Here is a 26,682-nt window from a genome sequence, read left to right on the forward strand (position 1 = left end):
GACTGGGTCAGTGGTAGGTGGAGTCATCTCCGCATCGATGGTACTCTGCTCGTTGGTTGTAGGTGGCTCTAGGATGTAAGCTGGCTTGAGCCTGTCTATGGAGACAGTTGTTGTGGCCCTGTTTAGACGTATGGAGACCATCTTTTCCTCATGTTGCAAAACCAAGTGTGGGGTCAAATACTGAGGGTGGAGTGGTGGCTAGTACACTTCCATGTGAAGCACAATGTATACCTGAAGCAGGACATGTTTTTATGCTGTGAGGTCACAGTGGATGAAGGTATGATGCTCAGCATGCCATTTCCGAAGTGTTCGTCTCAGCTGACCATGAAGCCTTCGTACTGCTGCAAGAAACTTGAGACTCTGCTTTTGGGAGGAAGTTGTGTCGCTTCCAAAAAATTGCTGGGAATGGCAATGGCTGTCCATATAACTGCTTGCTGGCAGAAGTTCCCAGGTTGGTTCTGCGTGCAATCCACAATCCTAGAAGTACTGGGGGCAGGGCAGCAGACCATGCTGTTAGCCGCAGGGTCACAACTGGTGGTATGGTAAAAATTGGAGCCACAAGTGGCTGTCAGAGGTCAGAAGAGGGCCAAGATGAACTGGCACCAGTGACCTATAGTGATGTTGCGAGTACATCCAAAGTGGGACACTCAGGTCTGGACAAATGCTGCAGCCACAGTTTTGGCTGAAATGTCGGGGATGAGGGTTGCTTCCGGCCAATGCATAAATCTCTCAGTAATTGTCAGCAGGTATCAACATCCATTGGAGGAGGGTAGTGGGCTGACAATATGGAGGTGTACATGTGTGAACTGGAGTTGTGTATGTTTGTGTGTGTGTGTGGGGGGGGGGGGGCGGTGTACGGTTGGAGCTGGATAGCTGGATATGGATCTTAGCTGGAGGTTGAGACCAGAGTCAGCATTCTGAAGGGTGTGGGCCAGGTATGGGCCACCCTCTTAAGCAGTAGCCAGGCCATTGCAGTCTAAGGGTTGGGTGATAGCACAAGAGGGACTAAGGCTATCTGTCACAATGGTATTGATGCTGGAAACATGCCAGTTGTCAGTAGTGAGTTGTGAGATACACTCATGTAGTCTAAACTGTCCGGCTGTCATGTGTTCTATGTCTTTTCTGCAAAACCTAGAGATGAAGGGGCATTGGCCTGTAAAGATTGTAAAGACACGTCTCTTGATTGAAGATCGGAAATAGTGGACAGGTTTGTGGACTACAAGCAACTCACGGTCATATACTCCAGTGAAGTTGTGGATTAGAGTGCTAGGACAAAAAGAAGGTGAGCAGTTACCAGATGTTCTGACGCATCTGGTTTGCATCTGCCACTTTTGTGAGGGGGCCACTACAATGAGGCTAAGCCAAAAGGATTGCATTGGCGAGGTCTCATTTTGTTTTTTTTTTTTGGAGCTCCCCATCATGGCCTGGGTCCAAGGGAACACATTTGTTTTTATTACCACATAGTGCTGTATACTAAGGGGATCGTGGATGGCAGCGACATCCTCAAGATGGCGCCAGAAAAAGTTGACCAAGCTGATGAAATGCCAGAGGCCTCTGAAAGTAGTAGGGTGTGGAAAGTTCGCTACTGCCTGTACTCTCTTGGGGAGTGGGCAGGAACCCGAAGTGGAGACTTAAGTGTCCAAGGAATTGGACACTTCACCCTGAAAAGGCATTTTGCCATGTTGAGGATCATTCCAATTCTGCAGGTGAGAAATTTTCTCGTAAGTGTTTTTGGTGTTCAGTAGGGTCCCTGGAGTAGATGAGTATACCATCTGGGTGGGCAAAACATCCCCGTGTGCCCAGAGGATGTTGTCCAAAAATCTCTGCTATGTTTGTGTGGCATTGTGGATGCCAAACTTCAAGAAATGCTTTCTCAAACAGGCTGAAAAGTGTGATTATGGCTGTTTTATGAATGCCCTCTGGGGTGACTGGGATTTGTGTGTAGGCTTTTGTGCAGTCTGCCTTACACATAGCAGATCCTGAGATGGTGTCATTGTAGGTGCCAAGGAGTGGGATGGGATAGTGGTCAGGGATGGTGCGGGCATTGAGTTTACAGTAAATGCTGTAAGGATGCCAGGAACTGTCCTCCTTTGGGCAAGGTGAAGAACTGAAACCCAGGGGCTTTTGGAATGGTGAAGTTTGTTAGTGATGAGTAACTTTTAAAACTACTTTAGTGTGATTTTGTGCTTGTGTTGTGTGTGTGTGTGTGGGGGGGGGGGGGGGGGGGGCATGACAGAAAACCTGGGGGGCCAGGTGTAGTGGCAGTGTAATGCAGAGTGCCTTGCTGAATGTTCTGGAGGGCTAAGGGCGGCTGGATGAGGAGGGGGAATTCGACAGGGAGCTGCGCTTATAGGCCTGAAATCGTTAGCTGTTTCACAGCAAAACACAGGAGCTGCAATGGACTGACTTATTGGAGGTGCTGTTGACTAAACGACACTTTGCTGCATCGGCCAGTACACTGTATAATGACCGAGGAAGTGTGTGCCCAGAATGGGGTTGGTAATGTCTGTAACTATGAAGTCCACACTGAAGGCCTAAATCGAATGAGCAGGTATGCATGCCTTTAGATGTCTAGGTTGTTGGAAATGGTGAGGAGGGTAGAGGGAGGACTGGGATGTAGGAGTAATTTGCGGGGAAATATGCATAAATCAGAGTTGTTGTCCATGAGAGAGGGGAATTAGCATCATTCAAATTCTGTATGAACAGGTACTGTGAAGTGATACAGCAACTTGGTGCACCTGCTGCTGGTCGTTGCTGGAGTTTGGGGACTTGGTGCATGGTCTGCAGTTGGTGGTGGTCTCGCCAAGTGTCTGGTGGTACCAACAACCATAGTTCACAGTGGTTGTCAGGGGTACAATTAAAACACAGGAGCTTGGGGTGGGATGAGAGGGGTGGTTGAATAGCCAGCTAGAACCATGGGGAGGGTAGCCAGCATTCCATGCTGCAGCCGTGGTATGGAAGGAGTGTTAAAACGGCCAGGGATGGAATGAAGTAAACTCGGCTGGTTCTCCTAGCACTTCCCCACACTATTTACACTACAATGCACACAGTATTCATGGTCTTAATAGCAGAGGGATGAACCGTGCATCTGACATCAGGCTTGGTTGACTCGCAGTCAAGGGAAGCCCTTTGAGGGTATATGGCTGAGGGAGTCAGAAAAACACTGACAATGGATGATGGTGCAAAATCCTGCTGTCCACGCATACTCCAGCTGAGTGTGGCAGGCGATGACTGGAGCAATGTGGTGTTGTGCAAGATGACTTGCTGAGAGCACGGCAGGGATGTGTTGTGTTGTTGAGTGAAGGTTCGGCATGCATGGCGTCCATAAAGTGTGGCATTCTAAGCTCTACCTCTGGCAGAAGTGACCAGCGAGGGTGCTGGGGCATGCGGTGGTACCTTGGCTGGCAGGCGCTTTGCTGATCACGAGTTTTTGGTCAGTGCTGCCGATTGTCTGCTGCTATAGATGGAGGGGAATGGAAGGAGTCGCCAAAATGTGATTGGTTTGAAGAACTTTTTGGACAATTCTAGTGAATGATTTGGCCCTCCAAATCACCCGATATGAATCCCATCTAATATTTATGGAACATAATCGAGAGGTTAGTTTGTGCATGACATCCTGTACTGGTAACACTTTTGAAATTATGGATGGCCATAGAGGCAGCATGGCTCAGTATTTCCGCAGGGGACTTCCAACAACTTGTTGAGTCCATGTCACATCAAGTTTCCACACTAAGCTGGGCAAAAAGAAGTTGAACACAATATTATGGTATTCCCATGACTTTTGTCACCTCAGTGTACACCATTGACAGTGGAAATACAGGGTGGTCCATTGATAGTGACCGGGCCAAATATCTCACGAAATAAACTTCAAACGAAGCTGTGAGGACAGGGCGTGAGTTGTGCTTGGATATCTCAGTTGGTAGAGCCCTTGCCCGCGGAAGGCAAAGGTCCTGAGTTCGAGTCTCGGTCCGGCACACAGTTTTAATCTGCCTGGAAGTTTCATATCAGTGCACACTCCGCTGCAGACTGAAAATCTCATTCTGGATCAAACGAAAAAACTACGAAGAACGAAACTCATCTAACTTGAAGGGGGAAACCAGATGACGCTATGGTTGGCCCACTAGATGGCACTGCCATAGGTCAAACGGATATCAACTGCATTGTTTTAAATAGGAACCCCCATTTTTTATTACATATTTGTGTAGTACATAAATAAATATGAATGTTTTAGTTGGATCACTTTTTTCGCTTTGTGATAGATGGCGCCATGCAGTGATCACGCGTTTGTTGGTGAATGACATGAGTAATCTGGCATGTTACTCTGTCTTCAACATTACATATTTTGCTAGTGGTGACATTAATACTTTGCAAATGAATAGAAGTACGTTGAGTGACAGAAAAAGTGAAACACCCACAAACATGGTTGGATGTCAGTGTAACTTCATACATATACACATCATCAGCAGGTATGTAAATGTTTGGAGAATTGGAGTTCTCTGTGGCAAGTAAAAGGACCATCGTAGTACATCTGATCTATCCGTGTTGAGTGTTATTACCGAGCCTGGTAGTGTATGTAAGGGTCATGAACATTGTCAGATGTTGAATGATCTATGTGAAGGATACATAGATGTCAAGTACTTGTGTGAGACAGTATTATCAACACGTGAAAGAGTTTGAAGGGGACCTCATTGGGGGTGGGGTGGGGGGGGGGGGGAGGGTGGTCTACATTTGGGTGATTTTTTAAAACTGGGCAATATCCAGATTTGTTGCATAGTCAGATGTGACAGTGGCCTGATGTTGGACTATGTGGGAATGTGAAGCCAGACATACTTGTTGCCAAGGTTCCAGTTGACCATATCTAACCACCACAAGGGTGAATTGCCATATTGTGTAATGAGCACATGTAACCCCTTCACATATGCATATGCCATCCAAGAACAAGTAACGGACTTTCTGCAGCATTCTGTGTCATTCTGTACCAGTGACTGGAGACTAGCAACAGCTGGACTAGGGAATTGCATGCCTATGCATAGGCCAAAATTAACACCACAACAGAAATGGCTGCATTTGGAGTGGTGCCATGACCAGAAAGCTGGGACTTAGCGACTCTTGCCATTTGTTGGTGTTGTATGCAAAACTGTTGACTTTGTTCCCTTGGCAACATGTGTATGTAATTGTGATTGAAACTGTAATGGATACTGTGGATAAATGTGTGAGCTGGAGTTATTATATTGAATTCCTTTGAAATATTAGTAGTAGCACCATTTGGTGCCAAAACCTGGTGTTATAAGAAGAGATTATGTGTTATTACTGTTGATGGAGAACATTTTGAGACTTACATCTCGAAATACCATCGTGCCATGTCACGTTCGGTTCATACAGATAAGTCTTGGCATTTGCTGTGCTCCACTCACTGACATTACTGGCTATAGTTCGTGTATGTGGTTTTACGTAGTACATGCTTGTTGGTGGCAGAGCAATATTGTGCATTTGCCATATTATTCACACAATATAAAGGGGACTCCTAATTCATTAGCAGAGTGCGGCACGATCTGTTAGCAAACAGTGAACTTACCTAAGGGTTGCTCAGGGTGAATACTGCACAGCTGCACCATCTCTTAATGACAGCGGATATCCCATTATGGGGGTGACTGTACAGACACACCCTATTTGCTACGCATTCAATGTTTCTATGCCAGCAGAGGAAGTCAGACACTGTCAGGAGTGCCTACAGGAAACTTTAGAAGAACTGATCACACTCAGTGAATCAATACAGGGTTTGCTGGATGACATGGAGTACAAGGCCGACACAGAAGCTTTTGAAGACTACACCAACAAATGCAATCACACCATCCGGAAGGTGAAAGGCCTTTTAGGAGGAACACATTCAGGGGATAGAAGTACAATTGATACATATTTGCCAACCTCAGCAGCTTGCCAACATGCTTATGTGGACATCAGGATAAGACCGTCGGGCAGAGCACAAAGTCTGTTGCGATGACATACTGATCAGTGGGCCTGATTCCCTCTTTGGTGAGTCAGTGCTCCAAATACTCCACTCCCATCTGAAAAAACTTGCACTTCTCTGGTCAAGAACACAGGCCAGTATGCTGTAGGGTCGTAAAAAGGATGCAGGGGTTTTGAATGGTCCGGGCAGTGTAATCATGTTACAGTTAAAATATGCATTGTCAGCTCTTGCAGAAACCATTAAAAAATTTTGGGGGCCGAGGCAATGCCATATGGGAGCCGCTCGTACTTACACAATCCAAAAGGCAAATTAATGACAACACTGTTCTGTGATTCATCGTTTAAAGGTAATTGGCGGTAAGCATTAGTGAGGTCGATCGTGGGGTAGTATTCCCCTCTAGCAGGTTTAGTGAGAAGGTCTTCTGGCTGGGAGGGAGCGTAAGTTTACACCTGTGATGGAGCATTAATTGTAGCCTTCAAATCTCCACACAATTGGAGAGAAACACTGGGCTTTCAGTGATGACTAGTGGAATGGGCCATGTGCTAGATTTCACCAGCTCAATAACTCCAGCAGTCTGGAGACAATCTAGTCCTTCACAACAGCATGTGAGGTAACAAGAATTGGACTGGTCAAGTAAAAAACTACATGGCGATCAACTGAAGGGTGATGTGCACCTGAAAGTCTGTAGCACTCTCAAAATCTGGCTGAAATACAGATGAAAATTCAGTGCAGGTATTGTACAGTTCTTCGAAAGAGACTACAGTTTATGACCATGACTTCATCAGAAATAGAAAACCCAAACAATGTAAAGGTGCCAAGGCCAAAAATGTTGGTGGCAGATGAGTTTCTGATGACAAATAACTTGATCAGCCACATAATGCTTCGAATAGACTGCAGTGATCAAGAACTACTCACAAAGAGGAGTAGAACCCCCTTGGCCAACAGATGCCATGAGGGTGGAAACAACGTGTGTATGCCCAGTTGCGCATATGTTGCCTGATTTATCAAAAAACTGGTGGTCCCTTTGTCCACATGGAGCTGGATATTCTGGTTGGAAATGCAAAGTATGAGAAACAATTTCTATGGTAAAGGGGTCGTCTGAAGGGGCTACTGAATGCAGCACATGTACAGTGTCCTAGCATACTCATGGGACAGGATGGGAGTGTGTTGCATGGCTTTGACACACTGAGTGAAGATGACCATCTTTGCCATATGTATGCAAGCTGCCCAAAGATCAGGACAGTTTGCTCAGCAGTGAGTGAAAAAAGTGCAGGCATAAAGGGAGTGGCGCACCTGACCATTGACAAAGATGACTGGAGGCTCGGATGACATAAAGATGTTGGACAATGACAGATTACAATGTTCCTGCAACTTGTTAGTTGTAACTTAAGCACTGGTTAGAGAATAATCACAAAATACTGCCCTCAAACACTAGATTACTGCTTAGTGTAACACCTTTTTTAGGTTCCGATACAAAAGGGGCTGCTGAGAATTGATTACAACACAGTTTCAATAGAGATTAGGAATATGCACTTAGTACATGGATAGGGGGACTTTGGATAATTTAAAAAGGCAAAGAATGATGTCCAAAAACATCTGTGACATTGTTTACTTTGAGTTTGTATAAAATCCAAGCTTTATGCTATGTAGCTCACATTTCAGTGCCTGAAGATTAATTATTTTCTAGTTGTATTCTGTATCATGCAATTAATTTTATAGTATAAGCAAGGGAATAATGTTTACTATTCTTAACCCGATAAAAAAGTTATGTGCTCAGCAGTGTAGCTTTTGGTATCACAGTTTGCATTCTAAGAGCACAATATTATCCATTAGGAGCTCAGGGTTTTCAGAATATGACTACAAAACTGCTACAAAAGACACAGTAAAAAACAAAATTGTTAGCATACATGAAATCTCTCCAAGTTTAAGTCATAGATTACATATGCTCAATATGGCTACTGATTGTGATGTGAAATATGACAGTATGCTGTATTAACTCTTCCCTTGTATGTTCCAACGTGTTGTGACATCTCTAGTCACAATGGATTTTTTTCTCTATTGCAGTCAGTAGGATAGGGCACATGTTATTTTTCATGAGACATTGAGTAAAGATGCATGTAGCCAGCATAGAGGAGCTAGTTGTCATGGCCAGTGACGTGGTCATTGCAGTGGTTGTGTTCCATCGAGAGCTGAGAGAAAGGGAACTAGCTTATGTGAATATTGTTTGGTAGTTGCTAGAGTGCTTGTTCTACTTGGGAAAGAATGAAAATTGCACAGATAAGAAAATTATTTAATAGATATCAATTTGTATGTGTAACAAAATCTGAATACAAAATAGCCATACTGTGTGTAAAAGTAGTTTGCTGATGTTGCTGTAATTATTGCACTTAATTGTATCCATGAGTATTAGTATGTGAAAGTGCCACAGAACACATCCATGTAACAAGCCTACATGGAAAGGTGTTTCCAGAAATGTGCTCTTTTCTCCAAGAGCATATTAATGGACAATTGAACAGGAAAGAGGGTATGCTGATGTTAGGGGCTGATTCAGAAGAATACTACATACAGCTGTTTCTTAGTGCAGTTGCCTTATAATTTGAAATCACATGTGTGACTGGCACATGTTGTAATTATGAGTTTCAGGAGCAAACCAAGTGCATAGAAACTGTTAACTGTATCTTCAGTTTACTGCGAAGAACTTACATTGTCATGGTGTATATCTACACTTACATCCACAATCCTTGTGTGCAGATGTTCCATATTACATAACTTTAGAGGGGCAAATATATGATGTTTATGTAATGCCGTAAGAAAAATTGCATGGAGCTGTACTGGGTGACAATGTATTTGCATAAGCATTATTGAGCAGAACGGGGAGCAGTAGTGCAGAAAATTGGTTTTATGATTACTCTTGCAATGAGTAGCAAGCCTTTTTAGTACTTACCTTGTTTTTGTAGATTATTTGCTGCTCTGATTGCCATCTCGATAATGTCTAGGGTATGATTTTCAGGTCTTGGCTTTGGGATGTTAGTTATTTCCGCTTATCACATGCCAAACAATCAACTTCAAGTCCTTCCAATTTGCACTTTTTTGCTAAAGACAGTCTTTCATATTATAACATTATAAATTGTTTCAGATTTTTCTTGAAAATCACAATTTGGAATATAGAAAATGTACATAGCACACATCTAATTCACACTACCATATGCAACTCTAAAAACATTATATATTCTGCCCCAGTTCCAAACGAAGACTTGGTTACTCAGTTTCCAAAACAAGACTTGCCCAATCCACCTTCAAGACAAGACTAATTTCTTTGAAAGTGAATCTAAGACACTTTCTGGTGTGAAACACCAGTCATATACTTGTATTTTACAGCATTATTTATAAAAATAAAATAATTTTATGTTACTGAACATAATTTTGAAATGGAGTTTTCATAAAGTGTATGATGCTCGTCACATTCCAAAAACGACCTTATACTTTCTTCCTTGTGACTGTTTTTATGGAGACTTGTAACATTTTATCATTCAATTGATTGCAAAATGTCATTAGAAGACTATATAACCAAATATTGCACAATGCACAATCATTGTCAGTTACAGTCAAATCAAAGAAATGGAATTTATAGGATAATTAACTTCTTTAAATTCAGAGATTAAATTGGTACTCCAAAATATTACAGAAAACGTAAAAAGCATGAAATATTTATAAATACTCTTGTACTATCCATCAGTCCCATAGGTTCCCTTTCTGAATATCGGATTTGTATTTTCAGATAAAACATAGCTGGAAAAAAAGAATGAAATTGCAAATTTTGTCAATCAGGCTAGGTATTGTAATAAACCACTGATCAAAGCTCCATGTAAAATAGGTTCATTCTATCATGAAACTCAGTGAAGATGAGAGTAATTCAGCAATTGCCAGTAACAATACTTGATATAGTTTCACATAATGTCATTTGCATAGAATACACTAGATCACTCTCTGCAGTATCTGCAACATACAACTCTCACAATTTGTGTCCCCCCCCCCTCCCTCCCCCCAAGGGGGGGGGGGATTTTGGTGTACATCTCTTGCACGTATTCCAGGTTCCCTGCAGGTTGTGTTTCCACAGTGCACAAACATACACTATCACTTAATTTGCTGTGCCATCCATAAGCTGTATCATCTCATTGAACTTCTGTGTGGTATATTGTGTGAAATCTCCAAACAGGCACAGCTGGTTCATGTTTGGCAGATTCAAAGACATACAATGTTCCAGTCAATACCATCTTTGCTATGGTTTGCCTGTCTGCCTCCGATGCTTCCTTTGCCTCCTCCCATATGCCTGCAAGTGCGCGCGCACCCCCCCCCCCCCCCCCTCCACACACACGCACACACACACACACACACACACACACACACATACACACACACACACACACCTGTAGTGACCTGTGGGCATTCGCTGCAATTACAGTACAGTGGGAATTGTGATTCAAAATGTGGACAGATCCGGAACTGATTAATTACAAATCTTTTTGCTTTCTCTCATCTTGCTGCAGTCATATTCCGAAGAACCAGATGTATTTATGAATGATGACTCAGTTTCCACTGTATGTTGCTATAAATGTGTAATAAATTGTAGAAGTGTTGCTTCAAACATGTAGTGTCTGTAAAATTTTAACAACTTGTATATATATACTTCTGTGAAAGCAGCTAATATTGGAACTGATTGCGCGCAATCTCGCATCATATGAGGATATGCTGAATGAATCAGTTTGTGACACCATGCTGGAAGAACTGAAGAAAGCATACTTTAATGAATTTGTCAAGCCTTCTGCATTGAACAGGTAAGTAGATTACTTTTATTTTCATCTCGGTTTGAAAAGCTGCCGCTTTTGCAGTTATAACAGTGTACATGTTTTTCTTTTATGGCATTGCCGTCATTGATGTTGAATTTATGGCACACTGGAAACCCAAAATCTCTCCTCTTAAATGAGTATGCTACCTCATCATTCATATTTTTTTATTGTTTCCTTTCAGTAATAGTAGACAAGTGATTTGTGTTGATAAATCTCAAATTAATGTAGTCTATAAAGCTGTCCTGTACACATATATTATTTGTTGCAAGTTGAGGATAATGTGATACAGTGAATATTAGTATGGCGCAGTGGATGGGCATCCGTAGAAATTTATCCAAGTGGAAGAAATGTTATAAAAATTTATATTTTTTATGCAAGTGATTCAGTGAATTTGGTAATATGTCTTACCTCATAAATAAATTCAACTGCAAATACACAAAATGTATTGTATGCCAAAAAGATGGTAGTTTAAACTAAGAACTTTTCGTAGGTAGATTAGATTGATACCTAAAAGATTGATACCTAAAAGATCAGCATACTTAATTAGTACATGCAAAGTACTTCTTTTTATATTATCAGTAAGAATATTGATGCCACCTCTTTATCTGAAATTGCATGCCCATAGGATTAAATCCAGCGTAACCAGTGAGTAGGGAAATCAAGGTAGAAAAATATTCACATTGAATATTTTTGCTCGTTTACTGTTAATATTATGCCAAAACAGTGTGTTGAGGAAGTTTTGTTGGTTACTAAGAAAAATAACCCACAAAAATAGCACTAAAACTTATTGGCATATTAAAACTCTGCTGGACTGGGACTGAAATGCAAAACATCGCCTTTTGCAGGCAACGCCACATACATCAGGTTTTCACAGCGTGATTGATTAATGGTGTGCAACAAGGTATCCTACTGAATTGTTCTTTCCATTTTATGCAAAATATTTTGATGATCGACCCAGCATTCTTCTTCAGGTACCATGAGCTTTGCTGTCATGTTTACTCACAGAACGTGAAGAAGACATCTAGACTGGTTGTTGAAATATAGTTCATAAACTGAAAACAACTTGGCAGAACATCTGGATTCTGTGCGTATGCCCTTACCGGCACAACTCTTGACCTGCCCTCACAGTTACAGTCCTGCCAGTGCCTCTCTTCTACTTTCCAAACTCTAAAGCTCTGAGGATGTCCATTGAGTTGTGCCTGGATAGGTCAGAGTCATGCTTTCTATTTTTTAAAGTTCACTGGTATAATTTATTAATGTGTTTTGAAAGCTACATCTTTTGGTTTGTTTGGATAAAGTATACCCTGAGATGGCTTTTGATAGAATGTGGAAAACCTCGCAATACAACTCAAATTGGCCAGTACAGCTCTGGTAGTGGGTGCCAAAATCTGTTCACTAGCATGTTGGAATGATACCTTTCTGTATCCTAACCTCCGTTATTGAAGCACTTGGAGACTAGCATGTCAGATATTTAGCTTTTCTGTTATAGTTTAAGCCTTAAATTATTTGAAAGTTGTTGTGTACTTGTATAGTTTAATTCTTAAATTCATTGCGTATTTTTGTAAACATGTCAAAAAAAGTTTTGCATCATCTCGGTTCCGAGAGGTTCGGAACCTGTACAGAAAATTGGAGGAGGAGGAGATTAGTGTTTAACGTCCCATCAGCAATGAGGTCATTAGAGACAGAGCACAAGCTCGGATTAGGGAAGGATGGATAAGGAAATCGGCTGTGCCCTTTCAAAGGAACCATCCCGACATTTGCCTGAAGTGATTTAGGAAAATCACGCAAAACCTAAATTGGGATGGCCGGACGTGGGTTTGAACCGTCATCCTCCCGAATATGAGTCCAGTGTCAGAAAATTGTAATAGAGATAAACATAAACATCACATCTGCCCTTTTTATTGCTCATGAAAACCACACATTGCTTGTTGTAGCACCATACAGCGAGACCTTCAGAGGTGGTGGTCCAGATTGCTGTACACACTGGTACCTCTAATACCCAGTTGCATTGATGCATGCCTGTATTTGTTGTGGCGTACTATCCACAAGTTTGTCAAGGCAGTGTTGGTCCAGATTGCCCCACTCCTCAACGGCAATCCGGCGTAGATTCCTCAGAGTGGTTGGTAGGTCACATTGTCTATAAACAGCCCTTTTCAATCTATCCCAGGCATGGTCAATAGGATTCATGTCTGGAGAACATGGTAGCTGCTCTAGTTGAGCGATGTCATTATCCTGAAGGAAGTCATTCACAAGATGTGCACAATGGTGCCATAAATTGTTATCCATGAAGACAAATGCCTTGCCAATATGCTGCCAATATGGTTGCACTATGGGTCGGAGGAAGGCATTCGCATATTGTACAGCCATTACGGTGCATTCCATGACCACCAGCGGCGTACGTAGGCCCCACGTAACACCACTCCAAAACAGCAGGGAACCTCCACCTTGCTCCACTCGCTGGACAGTGTGTCTAAGGCATTTATCCTGGCCGGTTTGCCTCCAAACACATCTCCAACGATTGTTTGGTTGAAGGCATATGCGACACTCATCGGTGAAGAGAATGTGATGCCAATCCATTTGGCATGTTGTTGGGCCCATCTGTACCGCGCTGCATGGTGTCGTGGTTGCCAATATGGATCTCACCATATACATCGGGAGTGAAGTTGTGCATCATGCCGCTTATTGCACACAGTTTGAGTCGTAACACAATGTCCTGTGGCTGCACAAAAAGCATTATTCAACATGGTGGCATTTCTCTCAGGGTTCCTACGAGCCATAATCCATGTGCAGTGGTCATCCACTGCAGTAGTAGCCCTTGGGCGGCTTGAACAAGGCCTGTCTCTCTGTATCTCCTCCATGACCGAACAACATCGCTTTGGTTTACTCTGAGACGCCTGGGCTCTTCCCTTTGTTAAGATCCCTTCCTGGCACAAAGTAACACGACCTAACCGTGTTATTGACTGTCTAGGCATGGTTGAACCACAGACACACGAGCCGTGTACCTCCTTTCTCGTGGAATAACTGGAACTGATCGGCTGTCGGACACCCTCTGTCTAATAGGTGCTGCTCATGCAAGTTTGTTTACATCTTTGGGTGGATTTAGTGACATATCTGAACAGTCAAAGGGACTCTGTCTGTGATACAATATCCATAGTCACCGTACTTTACTCTGAGACGCCTGGGCTCTTCCCTTGTTGGGAGCCCTACCTGGCTCAAAGTAACGCGATCGAACCGTGTTATTGACTGTCTAGGCAGGGTTGAACTACAGACACAAGAGCTGTGTACCTCCTTCCTTGTGGAATAACGGGAACTGATGGGCTGTCGGACACCCTCTGTCTAATAGGTGCTGCTCATGTATGGTTGTTTACATCTTTTGGTGGGTTTAGTGACATATCTGAACAGTAAAAGGGACTGTGTCTGTGATACAATGTCCACAATCGCCATACTTTCTTCAGGAACCAGGGTGTTGCAAAACTTTTTTTGATGTGTGTATTTGAGACATGTAGTATTGCATTTTAGTAACGGTATTGTGTACATTTGCGCAGTCTGTCATGCAATAGTCATTTGTTTGTTTATTTTGGATTGGTAGTAACCATTGATCAGCTCAATGGTGAAGCACCAGGAGATTAGCAAGTCTCATGTTTAACTTTTTCTGTTTGTTTTCACAGTTTAATTTGTAAGTTAGTAGTAGTAGGGTGGATAGGGTGTGTGCATGCTGTATGTGAGCACCGGTCGAGCTGGCCACAATTTGCAAATAACTGAAGATATTAATAACCCTGGTCAGCCATCTGCAGGTTTCTGCCTCTGAATATAACATCAGCAGAGGAAGTGGCACATCGCATGAGACACCTCAGGTGTCACTTGTCTCACCCTTGGACTCTACTCTTGAGGCATCTTGTAGTGTACTCAACTCAGGGAATCTGCATTCACTGCAGGATAAATGGCAGGTTGTTACGTGGTCGTGATGCTTGAGGCTAGGCATCTGGCCTTGCCTATCTACTTTGTGAATGCACTGGTGGCCACTATTTCAACAGAGTTCGATCAGGCACATGGGAGGAGAGATTTGTTAGCTATCGGGAGCTCAAGTGTTAGGTGCGTTATGGAAGCTCTTAGGGAAATAGCATCTGCAGCTGGAATGACTTTCAGTATGCACTTGCTGTGTCTGCTGGGGGTAGGGCATATCAGACGTGTGGAGGAGGCCCTGCCATTGGCAATCGAGGGTGCAGCGAGCAGAGGGCAAAAGTCTACTAGCTGTTGCTCATGTTGGCAACAATGACGCGTATTATTGCTTGGGTTCTGAGGCCATCAGCAGTTCTTACAGGAGGCTGGCGGGGGAAGTGCTGAAGACTGCTGATGTCGCTTGTGGGGTGCAAGCATAGCTCACAGTTTGAAGCATCATACCCAGAACTGATTGGGGTCCTTTGGTTTGGAGCTGAATAGAGGGTGTCAATCAGTGGCTTTCTGCGACCATCAGGTCTGTGACAGAATTCCTGAACTTAGTCCCTCCAGGAAAGTACCGTATTTACTCTAATCCAAGCCTCACTTTTTTTCCGGTTTTTGTAATTCAAAAAATCGCCTGCGGCTTAGAATGGAGTGCAAAGTAAGCGGCAGTTCTGAAAAATGTTGGTAGGTGCCGCCACAATCAACTTATGTAGCACTACACAGGCATGCTTTGCAGGCACAAAGATAAATACTGGCGCCAAAACCTCTGCCTCAGTAAATAAATTTAAAAAAAGGTAGAAGACTAGCTTTTTCTTCCTCGCCGATTTTCGAACACTGCTTTTTCATACGTTATCCAACGAAGTAAATAGAAATTCCGTATTGTTCATCTTCGAATGTAACAGCCTTTCAAATACTCGTAGCAAAAAAAAATTAAATTTCTTTACACAAAAATACCAACAATGCACAAGGCTGTAGGATTGTTGCACGAGTTGATACGCTGGGGCTCATTACCTATTGCTTCATGGAATTCTGTGAAGTGCTTGTTGGTGTTAGTGAACCATAATGAAGTGCTTTCATTATAGTGCCAAATTCAAGAGGGGAGTTATTTCTTTTGCGGAACAAAGTTCTAATCGTGCTGCAGGTCTGTGATACGGGACTAATGAGGAAACGTCAGGCGATGGCAACTGCAGAGAGACGAATTATTTTAATGTTCTTGTAGCAGGAAAGCATTTAGTGGGCCAAAGTGTGGCCGATATCGTGCATTAGAAGTGATGTTAAATGAATTTGTTAAGTAACAGCGTCAGAAATTCCTGCCTGTGAACGCCGAAATTTTAAAAATTAAGGCACCTGAAATTGCTAGAGAGCAAAAAACCGAAAATTGGATTCATCTGTTTATGAAGCGCTGGGGTTTTTCACTTCGGAGGCGTACTTCAGTTGCACAGAAGCTGCCAAAATATTATGAAGAAAAACTTTTGGAATTTCAGAGCTTCATAATTAGGCGGCGCACAGAAAAGCAATACCTTCTTGGTCAGATAGGAAATGCTGACCAGACTCCTGTATATTTTGACATGCCGTCAAATTATATGGTTGACACCAAAGGAAAGAAAGACATAAGAAGTTCTTAAATCAGGGGGTGAAAAACAGCGGATGTCCGTCATGCTTGCTTGCGCAGCAAAAAAATGGCTCTGAGTACTATGGGACTTAACTTCTGAGGTCATCAGTCCCCTAGAAGTTAGAACTACTTAAACCTAACCAACTTAAGGACATCACACACATCCATGCCCTAGGCAGGATTCGAACCTGCGACCATTGCAGTCGCGCAGCTCCAGACTGTAGTGCCTAGAACCGCTCGGCCACTCCGGCCGGCGCTTGCACAGCTGACTGACATAAATTACCCCCATTCATAGTTTTCAAGCGAAAGACTTTACCAAAATCAGAAGTGTTACCAAAACCTGTAATTGTACGAGCGAACGAAACTGGGTGGTTTTCGGAGGACATGGTGCTGGAATGGATTGGGTTACGCAGGCCATACAACACCTGCAGTAAAACTAAAATTAGAGGAAAGCAAAATGGATTTGGCAGTAATTCCAGGTGGGGTGACGTCAATTCTGCAACCATTTGATGTTTGTTTGAATAAACAATCTAAGGACAAGTTTAAACGCATGTAGACTGGCTTTCCAAAAGCAACAGACATCTGACACCAACAGGACGTGTAAAACGCGCAAGGTTGTCGCAAGTGTGCCATTGGATTTATGATGCATGGAAGTGTGTTACAAATCAGACTGTGCAACAAGCATTTAAAAAATGTTCGATATCCGATGCACTAGATGGTACGAAGGATGATGCTCTGTATGAAGAAATGAGCAACAAAGAGTTGAGTGATAGTGATTCAGAATCATGACTGATATTTTAAACATTTCGTATAAGATGTATTAGAAACCTAATAAAATTTTGTTTTAAATTTCATTTTAAATTTCAGAGTTTAATTTCTAAGTTATTTTCATTCTTATGTTATAAGTGTTGCTGCTCTGCATTGCACAGGATAGAAAAGTGTGGAGAGCTGCATCAAACCAGTCTATGGACTGAAAACAACAACAACAGCAACACACTCTGCATTTGAAGTCATCACTAAAAATCTACTACGAAAATCCGACTGGCAAGACTGTTTGGGATGTATGTCAATAAAGCCATCTCTAAGTTTTGAATTTTTTCCTACCTGTGACAAGAGATGGTTGCTAATAGGAACTATTATGAATCATAAATCGCATGCAGTATTCTCTTCACCATTAGAATAATACGAATGTAAACATTATGCCATGTATTCTTTTGTGTTTGCTGCTATCTCATTTAAATCCTGTCTGCCTAATAAACTATGAAACTAGTGAGACAACAGCAAACGCCGAAGAATATACATATCATGTCATGTTTATAATCATATTATTCTTATGCTGAATAGTGATACAGTCAGAAATGAAGCACGGCAACTGACTAGATTTTTAAATCTAAGATGACTCTAATTTCTGTGCAGAATGTAATGTACTAAAGAGGCGTCTACAAAGATTTTCAAACAGAGACAAATTATCGCTAAACTGTCGTTCAGAACATCTGCTATCATATGCAGTCTATTGTTTGGTTCTTGTTGATCATCATCAAAGAAAGCAGCAGTGTAAGTAACAACAAATAGCAGTCTCTTGGCATTGTTTCGCTAATGAGACAATTCCTCTTTTTTATTGTAAGCGGCGGTAGCACGCACGAAAGCAAGCCATGCCGCGAGCGGCGACAGGTAGGAAACACTCATTATCAAAATGCAACAAACAATACACGACACAGTACAATAATGTATTTTCAGCGTAGTGTGACGTAAATACCTACAACAAAGAGAACGACACTTATCAGATCAAAGCAAAATAAGCAATCGATTCTAACCAGACGAAGTTCGTGAAAAAGGAAGGGTACCCGTATAAGTCTCATGTTACAATGGACCAACTTTGTTTCGATTTGGAGGTGCGGTCTAAAACTTTCCCCTTGAATTTCGAGTCTCAAATGTCAGGTGTGGCTTAGATTCGGGAAATTTTTTCCCCTTGATTTCTAGTCTCATTTTTCAGGTGCAGCTTAGATTTGAGTAAATATGGTAGTCATGCTCAGATTATTCTCAGGACCTAAATCTGGCTAAAACATGAAATAGAAGCCCTTGAAAAAAGAAACAAGGCATGACAAGCATGTAGAAAAGACAGATTAGATGCCATATGAGGAGGAGTGTTCACTGCTGTTGACATAAATGTTGGGTCTATTGAGGTCAAATTTGTGTCCGACTGTGAAAATGTCTGAACACGAGTAGCAGCATAGGTGAACTCAGGTCAATTATTGGACACTTTTACCAGCCATTTCTTTCTCCGTAACAGTTATAGGATCATTCAAGGAAAGTCTCTGGTCCAAATACAGAAATAACCAGTATTAGTTTGATGCAGCTTTAACCTATGCTGAAGCTGTTAAGTGTATAGACTGGCATCTCTATGGATTCACTGCAGGTACGAGTAAACTGTCTTCTGAGGTACTATTGAACATGTTTCCGAAAAACAACCTGGAACAACTTGTTAGCCAACCAACTTGCAATGGAAATATTATAGACCTTGTATTTACATTCTGGCCTGACCTTATTGACAGTGTCAGTATAGAGACAGGGATTAAAAAAATGGTTCAAATGGCTCTGAGCACTATGGGACTTAACTGCTGAGGTCATTAGTCCCCTAGAACATCAAAACATCAAAACTTAGAACTAGTTAAACCTAACTAACCTAAGGACATCACAAACATCCATGCCCGAGGCAGGATTCGAACCTGCGACCGTAGCGGTCTTGCGGGTCCAGACTGCAGCGCCTTTAACCGCACGGCCACTTTGGCCGGCAGACAGGGATTAGTGCTCATGATGTCACCATAGTGACAATGGTTATTAAAGTTAATAAATCTATCAAGAAGGCCAGAAGAATATTTATGCTCGAAGATGAAGATGATGATGATGATGATGATGTTTGATTTGTGGGGCACTCCACAGTGCGGTCATCAGTGCTTGTACACATTCCCAATCTATACAAACTCCAATCTAGCCACCTTCATGAATGATGATAGATTCATGAGGACAACAGAAACACCCAGCCCCTAGGCAGAGAAAATCCCCAACCCAGGCGGGAATTGAACCTGGGACCCCGTGATCCAGAAGTAGCAACACTAGCCACTAGACCATGAGCTACGGACTTGGCTAGAAGAAGCATATAAGCAGTTGTTAGCATACCACTTAGACAATGAATGGACATAATTTAGTTCCAGTATGATGGTTGTAGAGGAATTACAGGCAAAGTCTAAACTGGTTGAAAACTGCTCTATGAGATGTATGTACCAAGTTAGTGGATGAAGAATGGAAAATACTGTCTGTGGTTTAAAACTCAAACTCAGAAAATTCTGAGGAGACAAAGTTGTTGCACTCTTAGTTCAAAAAAGAACACGCAGATGTTGACAGGCAAAAGTTAGTAGTTATTTGTGTGCCCATAAGAAGATCAATGTGTGAAGCATACAACTTCCACCATCATACCGTAGCAAAAGGTCTTGGCGAGAACCTGAGAAAATTCTGGTCATATGAAAAATAAATAAGCCATTTGACAGCTTCTATCCAGCCGCTCGTCGACCAGTCCGTTGTGGCAATAGAAGACACAAAAGGAAAGCTGAAGGTGTAAATTTCACATTTAATAAGTCATTAATGCAGGAGGGTTGTACAAACATACCTTTATTTGACTGTCACACAAGCTCCCACATGGAGGACATAGAATTAGGAATCCCTGATCTAGAAAGCAAGTGAAAGAGTTGAAAACAGATAAGTTGTCAGGTTCAGATGGAATCCCAATTCAGTTTTACGTAGCTTGCACTTACCATGAATCTCTTGCCCAGTGAAAATTCCCAAGTGACTGTAGAACAGCACAGGTGACTCCTGTATGTAAGAAAGATGAAAGAATAGACTAGGATAATTACAGACCAATATCCTTAACATCAGTTTGTGCTGCATAATTCTTGAACACATTCTGAGTCTGAATGTAATAAATTTACTTGAGATGGTAAAGCCTCTATCCACATATCAGTATGGATTTAGAAATCCTCACTCACGCAAAACTAAGCTTACCCTTTTCTCATATGGTACCCTACAAACCATAGATGGAGTGCATCAGGTAGATTCCATATTCCTAAAATTCTGGAAAGTGTTTGACGCAGTGCCCAACTGTTGACGAATGCGCAAGCAAATGGATTAGGTTTTCAGATATGTGAGTATCTCAAAGACATTTTAAGTAATAGAACCCAGTACTATGTTGTCATTGGCGAGTGCTCATTAGAGACGAGGGTATTGTCAGGGGTGCCCCATGGAAGTGTGATGGAACCACTCTTATTCTCTATATACATTAATGATCTGATAGATGGGGTGAGTAACAATTTACTGTTGTTTACTGATGATGCTGTGATGTTAGAAAGGTGTCATCATTGAGTGACTGTAGGAGAATACAAGATACCATAGACAGAATTTCCAGTTAGTGTAATGAATGGTAGCATGCTCTAAATGTAGAAAAAATGAAAGTTACTGCAGATGGTTAGGAAAACCAAATCTGTAATGTTTGAATACAGCATTAGTAGTGTGCTGCATGACACAGTCACATCAGTTAAATACCTATGCTTGACGCTGTAGAGCAATGTGAAATGTAATGAACTTGTCAGGTTGGTGGTAGGTAAGGTGAATGCTTGTCTTTATTTTCTTGGGAGAATTTCAGGGAAGCACAATTCATCTATGAAGCAGGCAGCATATGGAACCCTAGTTTGAGTCATTCTTGAGTATTGCTCAAGTAGGATTAAAGAAAGACATAATACCAATTCAGAGACATACTGCTAGATTTGTTACCAGTGGGTTCAATCAGCATGCAGGTATTACGGGGATGCTTTGTGTGCTCAAACTGGAATCCCCAAATGGAAGACAGCACTCTTTTTCGTGAGTCACTATTGTCAATGTTGCAGAAATTTAGGGAACCAGCATTTGAACCCAATTACAGAACAATTCTACTGCTGCCAACATACATTTTGCATAAGGAGCTCAAAGATAAGATGAGAGAAATTAGGGCTTGTATGAAGGCTTATAGAAAGTTGTTTTTCCTCGCCCTAATTGTGAGTGAAACAGGAAAGGACATGACTAGTAATGTACATTGTACCCTCTCCCATCTATACAGTGGTTTGCGGAATATGTGTTAGATGTAGATCTAGATGTAAATGTAGAAATTTCTGAACACTGTGTTCGGTACTTTTTACACTGATCTGATAAATACATCATTCATGCAATCTTGATGGATGCCAATGTTTTGAAAATTTCTGATTGCATTTAAATGAAACTTTTTGTACTGCATTTTTGTCACATATATTCGGAATAAACAAAATGAATTGAGTATTGCCATATCCAAAATATGAAAGAATAATTTCCTGTTGCAGACTTCCGTGTACTTTTCACTGTTTTGATGAGCAAGTCTCTTCAGTTGACTAGTCTCACTGATTTATTTTTATCAATTGCCAGATTCAGTTTCAATTTTGGGTCATTAGTCTAGTGATCTCGTTTTGAAGATAGAATCATTTCAGCATTGTGGAATGTTGACAAAATTGAAACTTACATTGCATTTCAGAATGATTAGTTTTCTGGTTTTAATTATTGCAATGTCATTTCTCCTTTCTTCAATTTCTTGTCCATTAGTGGCATTCCTTTGATGTTTGCATTTGTTGCTCTGGTATACAGTCAACAGTACAGCTCTAGGCTTGTATGCAAGTTATTGATGATCAAAGTATGTTCTTTACAGTATACAATTATTCTAGTGGATAGAAATTACAAAATTTTAGGCTAATTATCTTGCTCTTTACTGCAATATATTACTTTCTTTTCAGATGACCATAGATGACATGTGGTTCATCTCTACATAGTTTTTCAAAGAGGCAGAAAGTTTCTTTTGCATATGTTCTGTAATTGGCCGTAGTTTCAACAAACAGTCCCCATTTTGAGGCAAGGTGTTATTGTGAAACTCAACAGTAGAAGATAGTACTTTGGAAAAAATTGGAATTTCCGAAAGGAAAAAAGTTCTTAACATTTTTACTCTTGCCATAAGAAAAGATGCAATAAAAACATACATTTCAAGAATGTTTGCATTACTCCATTGTTTATTATAGGGTTTGACATCGCTTTACTATTTTCTAATCTGTATTATATAATAATTATTTATCTCTTGGCAAATCTTTCTAAAAATTTGTGTATCCACAACATGTTTAAGAAAATGCAGACAGCTGTTGTGTGCACTTACGTCAGCTTTCAGACCTGATGTGCATCTCTCGAATGGATACTGCTTTGTATTTATAGCTGCATGTTTCGATTTCAGTTATGTTTTACCTGTTGGCTGTTTTGGTTATTTATCAAAAGATGGGGAGCTCTGTATGTTTATAGACAGCAAGATTCGTCCTCTCATTCTGATTGGCACTACATTGGTAACTGCAGGTTATAAAGAGTGAGAATCAGCAGGAACAGATATATGAACAGAAAATAATTCACAAAAGAATCTTCATCTTCTGAATCCATCTCTGTTCATGAACATAATGATTCTTCAGGATCACCATCATCTGTATTATCTCAGGACCTTTTTGTATGCCAGGACAGTTAATAAACAGCACTGTAATGTAACAAACTTTATATTCTACCATAGCTGAGCAATAATCAGGTATATGTCTCAGAACTTTTTTAGCAGTCAATTGCACCATGGGTAGCAGTTAGCCACAGGCAAAGGAGTAGTAGTAAAACACTCTTGTTATTTATTCTGACTGGAGCAGTTCATCTAGGTGTGTTGCAAGGAACTGCTGACATATTTTTACTCCACCTACTTAATTCGAACTAGCCATATATGATAGGTAGGATGTTCTAATTTCTTCTTGAAATTGGCAGCTGAGTGTATATAACAACAGGCCACAAACTACTTGATGAGAACTTATGATGAAGCAGAGCAGTTCAGTAAAATTGTCATTTACATTATATGGCTTTCAGCAAGAGCACCATGAAGCCATTTCCAGAAAATTCTTCAAATTTTAATGTCATGGTGGCAATGATGACATTACAAGCAGAGCACCCACTCATTTGGAGGGGCACTCGTGAAAAGGCTACTCATGGTCTTGTTAGAGAAATCATCTGACTTTCAGGTAAATGATCTGGGTAAATCCAGAAATCCCAAAACACAACTACTAATAGCCTCCAAATGCAGACAAAAGACCTGCAGTCATGCAGAGTAAATATTGATGCTATGTAGAAGAAAGCAAATCCCTACTTCCCGTAAAGTAGACACATTAAATTGCAGATGTTACAATTGAAAGACACTTGCACAAAGTGTTTGGCCAAAGCTTTCATCAGCAAAAGAGAAACACCCATCATTCATACACACAAGCAAGCAAACCTCATGCACACATGACAACCAACTCCGACAGCTCGGGCCAGAATGAAACTACCATGTGGGATGCAAGCAGCAGTTTGGAGGGGCTGGGGAAGGGGGAGGGATAGCTGTGTACAAGTGGGGGGGAGAGACGAAGCTGTCTGACACAGTGTGCAGGAACTAGAATACCAACAGGCACAGCATCAGCAGGTTGTGGGACAGGGAGGTGGGGAAAAAAGCAACAAAAAAGGGGAGGAGCAGGCAAAGATGGGCGGATGCGCTGACAGAGGGCAGCAAACAAAGAGTTTGAGAAATAAGAATGGAGAGGAGATGATAGAATTGAGGGGGTGGAAACTGTTAGGAGGAGGGTGTGGGGTCAATATGTTACTATAGGTTGAGGCCAGGATAATTATGGGAGCGGAGAACGTGTTGTAAGGATAACTCCAATCTGTGCATTTCAGAAAAGCTCTTGGTGGAGGGGAAGATCCAGATGGCTTGGGTAGTGAAGCAGCCATTGAAATCACGCGTTGTGTCACAGGGTGGTCTACTTTGCTCTGAACCGCAGTTTGGTAGTGGCTGTTTGTCCTGGTGAACAGCTGGTTGGTAGTCATACCAATATAAAAAACTATGAAATGATTGCAGTAGAGCTGATAAATGATGTGGTTGCTTTCACAGGTGGCCCGGCCACTTATGGCAGAGGATAAACCTGTGACAGGAGTGGAATAGGAAGTACTGGGTGGATGTATTAGGCAGGTCTTGCACATGGGTGTTCCACAGGGATATGATCGTTGTGGCAAGGGATTGGAGTTGGGAGTGGCATAGGGATGGACTAGGATGTTGTGGAGGTTGAGTGGGCAAGGGAACACCACTTTAGGAAGGGGGTGGGGGGAGGGGGAGGATCTCAGGTAGGATGGCCCTCATTTCAGGGCATTATGATGAGGAATCAGAGCCTTGGCTAAGGATATGGTTCAGTTGTTCCGATATGGGGTGGTACTAGGTGATGAAGGGGCAGTACTTTGTGGCTGGTGCTTGGGGGTGATGGGAGGATTAGGGATGTGAGGGGAAATGGCACGGGAGATCTGTCTGCAGACTAGTTCTGTGGATAGCACCTGTCTGAAGGCCTTGGTGAGACTCTCAGCATTCTGAGCAAGGGAGTTCTTGTCACTGCAGATACACTGTCCTTAGGTGACTGGGCTGTACGAGAGGGTTTTTTGGTGTCAAGAGATGACAGCTGTTGAAATGCAGATGGTCAGTGGGTTTAATGTCAACAGAGGTGCAGATGGAGCCATTAGATAGGAGGAGGTCAGTGTCTAGGAATGTGGCATGCTGTGTTAGGATCAGGAGAATTGGATGGGAGAGAAGGTGTTGAGGTTGTGAAGGAACAAAGGAGCCCAGATCATGATGATATCATCAATGAACCTGAACCAGACTTGGACTTCGTCATTTTGGGAGGCTAGGAAGGTGTCTTCTAGATGGTCCATAAACAGGTTGGCATAGGAGGGTCCCATGTGAATGCCCATGGCTGTGCCGTGGCATTAGTTATAATGATGTATCAGCAATGAGTTAAGGCTGCCTGTGGATGGGAAAAGTGAATTACTATTAATGATAAAAATAAAACAATTTTCTGTGTCAGTCACTCACTTATTTGGTCACCATCATCTTCAGGTGGAGCATTGTTTTTGAAGAGCACAGAAGCCTTTCCACAGCAGCAGACTGAGGGCTATATTGGTTATGTTGCATCTTTGCTGATGTTGAAAACTTTTTTGGTACAACACTTTTAAAGTTGAAAAAAGAAACTCAAATTTGTGAGAGTAAATTGTACTTACAGGGGCACTAGAGTCATAAAATGCCTGCATGCTGCTACTTGTTGTACGACCTCTCCACTGTACATTATTTTTACACCGTCATGTCAGAGATGTTATACATATTAGAGATATGCTGCGTACTTGGGATACAAAGGTAGTTGAAAGGTGTTGTAGCTGGAGCTTGGTTATGTGCTACTCTACATCACAATTCAGTTACTGAATTAAATGGTTACGTACATAAACATGTTTTTCTTTTATTTTAAAAATATGAGTGGACTGCAACAGAATTAGGACATGTACACTATTCAGTAATTGTATTAGATCATTATACATAAAGAAATGTGTTCTTCCTGTATTTAAAAAAAATATGAATCACCTTCAACAATGTATGGATTTGTGCACAAGCAATTATTATATTAAATGGTTCTATATATAAAAAATGATTCCAAGAGACATACACACATATTTTAGGTTGAAGATAATGGAAAATGAATGGGGGTGGTTAGGTAAATTACTGTGCATTGAAATTGTAAATTATGAGAATGCTTTAAGTATTTTGTGAAAGATTTAGAAAAGGTTAGTTGAGTGTGTTTCATTATTGTCATCCAGTAGAGTTTCCTTGAGTTTGTTTCAGTGTCTATAGATTTCAAGTTGTTCATACGGAGGCATCTTGTGTCTTCAGTGTTTGTAGTGTTATAAGATTGCTTTGGGTACTGCCAGATGAATGTCTTGTCTCTTTTACGTGAGAGGGTATTGCAGATTTATATTGTGTGTTGTGTCAGAAAGTGTTGATGAGTTCTTTGAATCTAATATGGAAGTTACAGCTTGTCTGACCTATGTACTGAGCTGGGCATTTACGACACATGATTTTATATATGGCAGAGGATGAAAATTTATTTTGATTATTTTTAGGTTATGAGGCAGCCTGTGGAAAATTTTATTATTTCTCTAGAATGCAATTCTTATGTTATGTTATTTGAAGGTATTGACAGTTATTTGGGAGACATTGCTGTTGAAGGAAATGCATGTTATTAGTATATTTTCTTGGTTCTTGATGGTTATGTTGTTCATTTTCTGTTTTAGATAACAGCCAAAGAATTGAGAACAGTGTATTCTAGTATCATGGAATTGTATATCTGGTGAAC

The 26,682-nt window shown here is 41.4% G+C and overlaps 1 protein-coding gene across 3 annotated transcripts in view; it reads left to right on the forward strand.

The window, feature by feature from the left end:
• The window catches only part of LOC124605368 (nardilysin), a 391,451-nt gene that overhangs the window by 248,749 nt on the left and 116,020 nt on the right, over positions 1 to 26,682 (forward strand). For 2 of the 3 annotated variants that reach the window (XM_047137001.1, XM_047137018.1), the window contains exon 14: positions 10,667 to 10,803. In XM_047137001.1, the coding sequence (XP_046992957.1) occupies positions 10,667 to 10,803 (137 nt within the window). The remainder of the gene's footprint in view (positions 1 to 10,666; positions 10,804 to 26,682) is intronic. The other variant, XM_047137009.1, reaches the window with a different exon arrangement.

This window comes from Schistocerca americana, chromosome 1 (genome assembly GCF_021461395.2).
Source record: "Schistocerca americana isolate TAMUIC-IGC-003095 chromosome 1, iqSchAmer2.1, whole genome shotgun sequence".
NCBI lineage: Eukaryota > Metazoa > Arthropoda > Insecta > Orthoptera > Acrididae > Schistocerca > Schistocerca americana.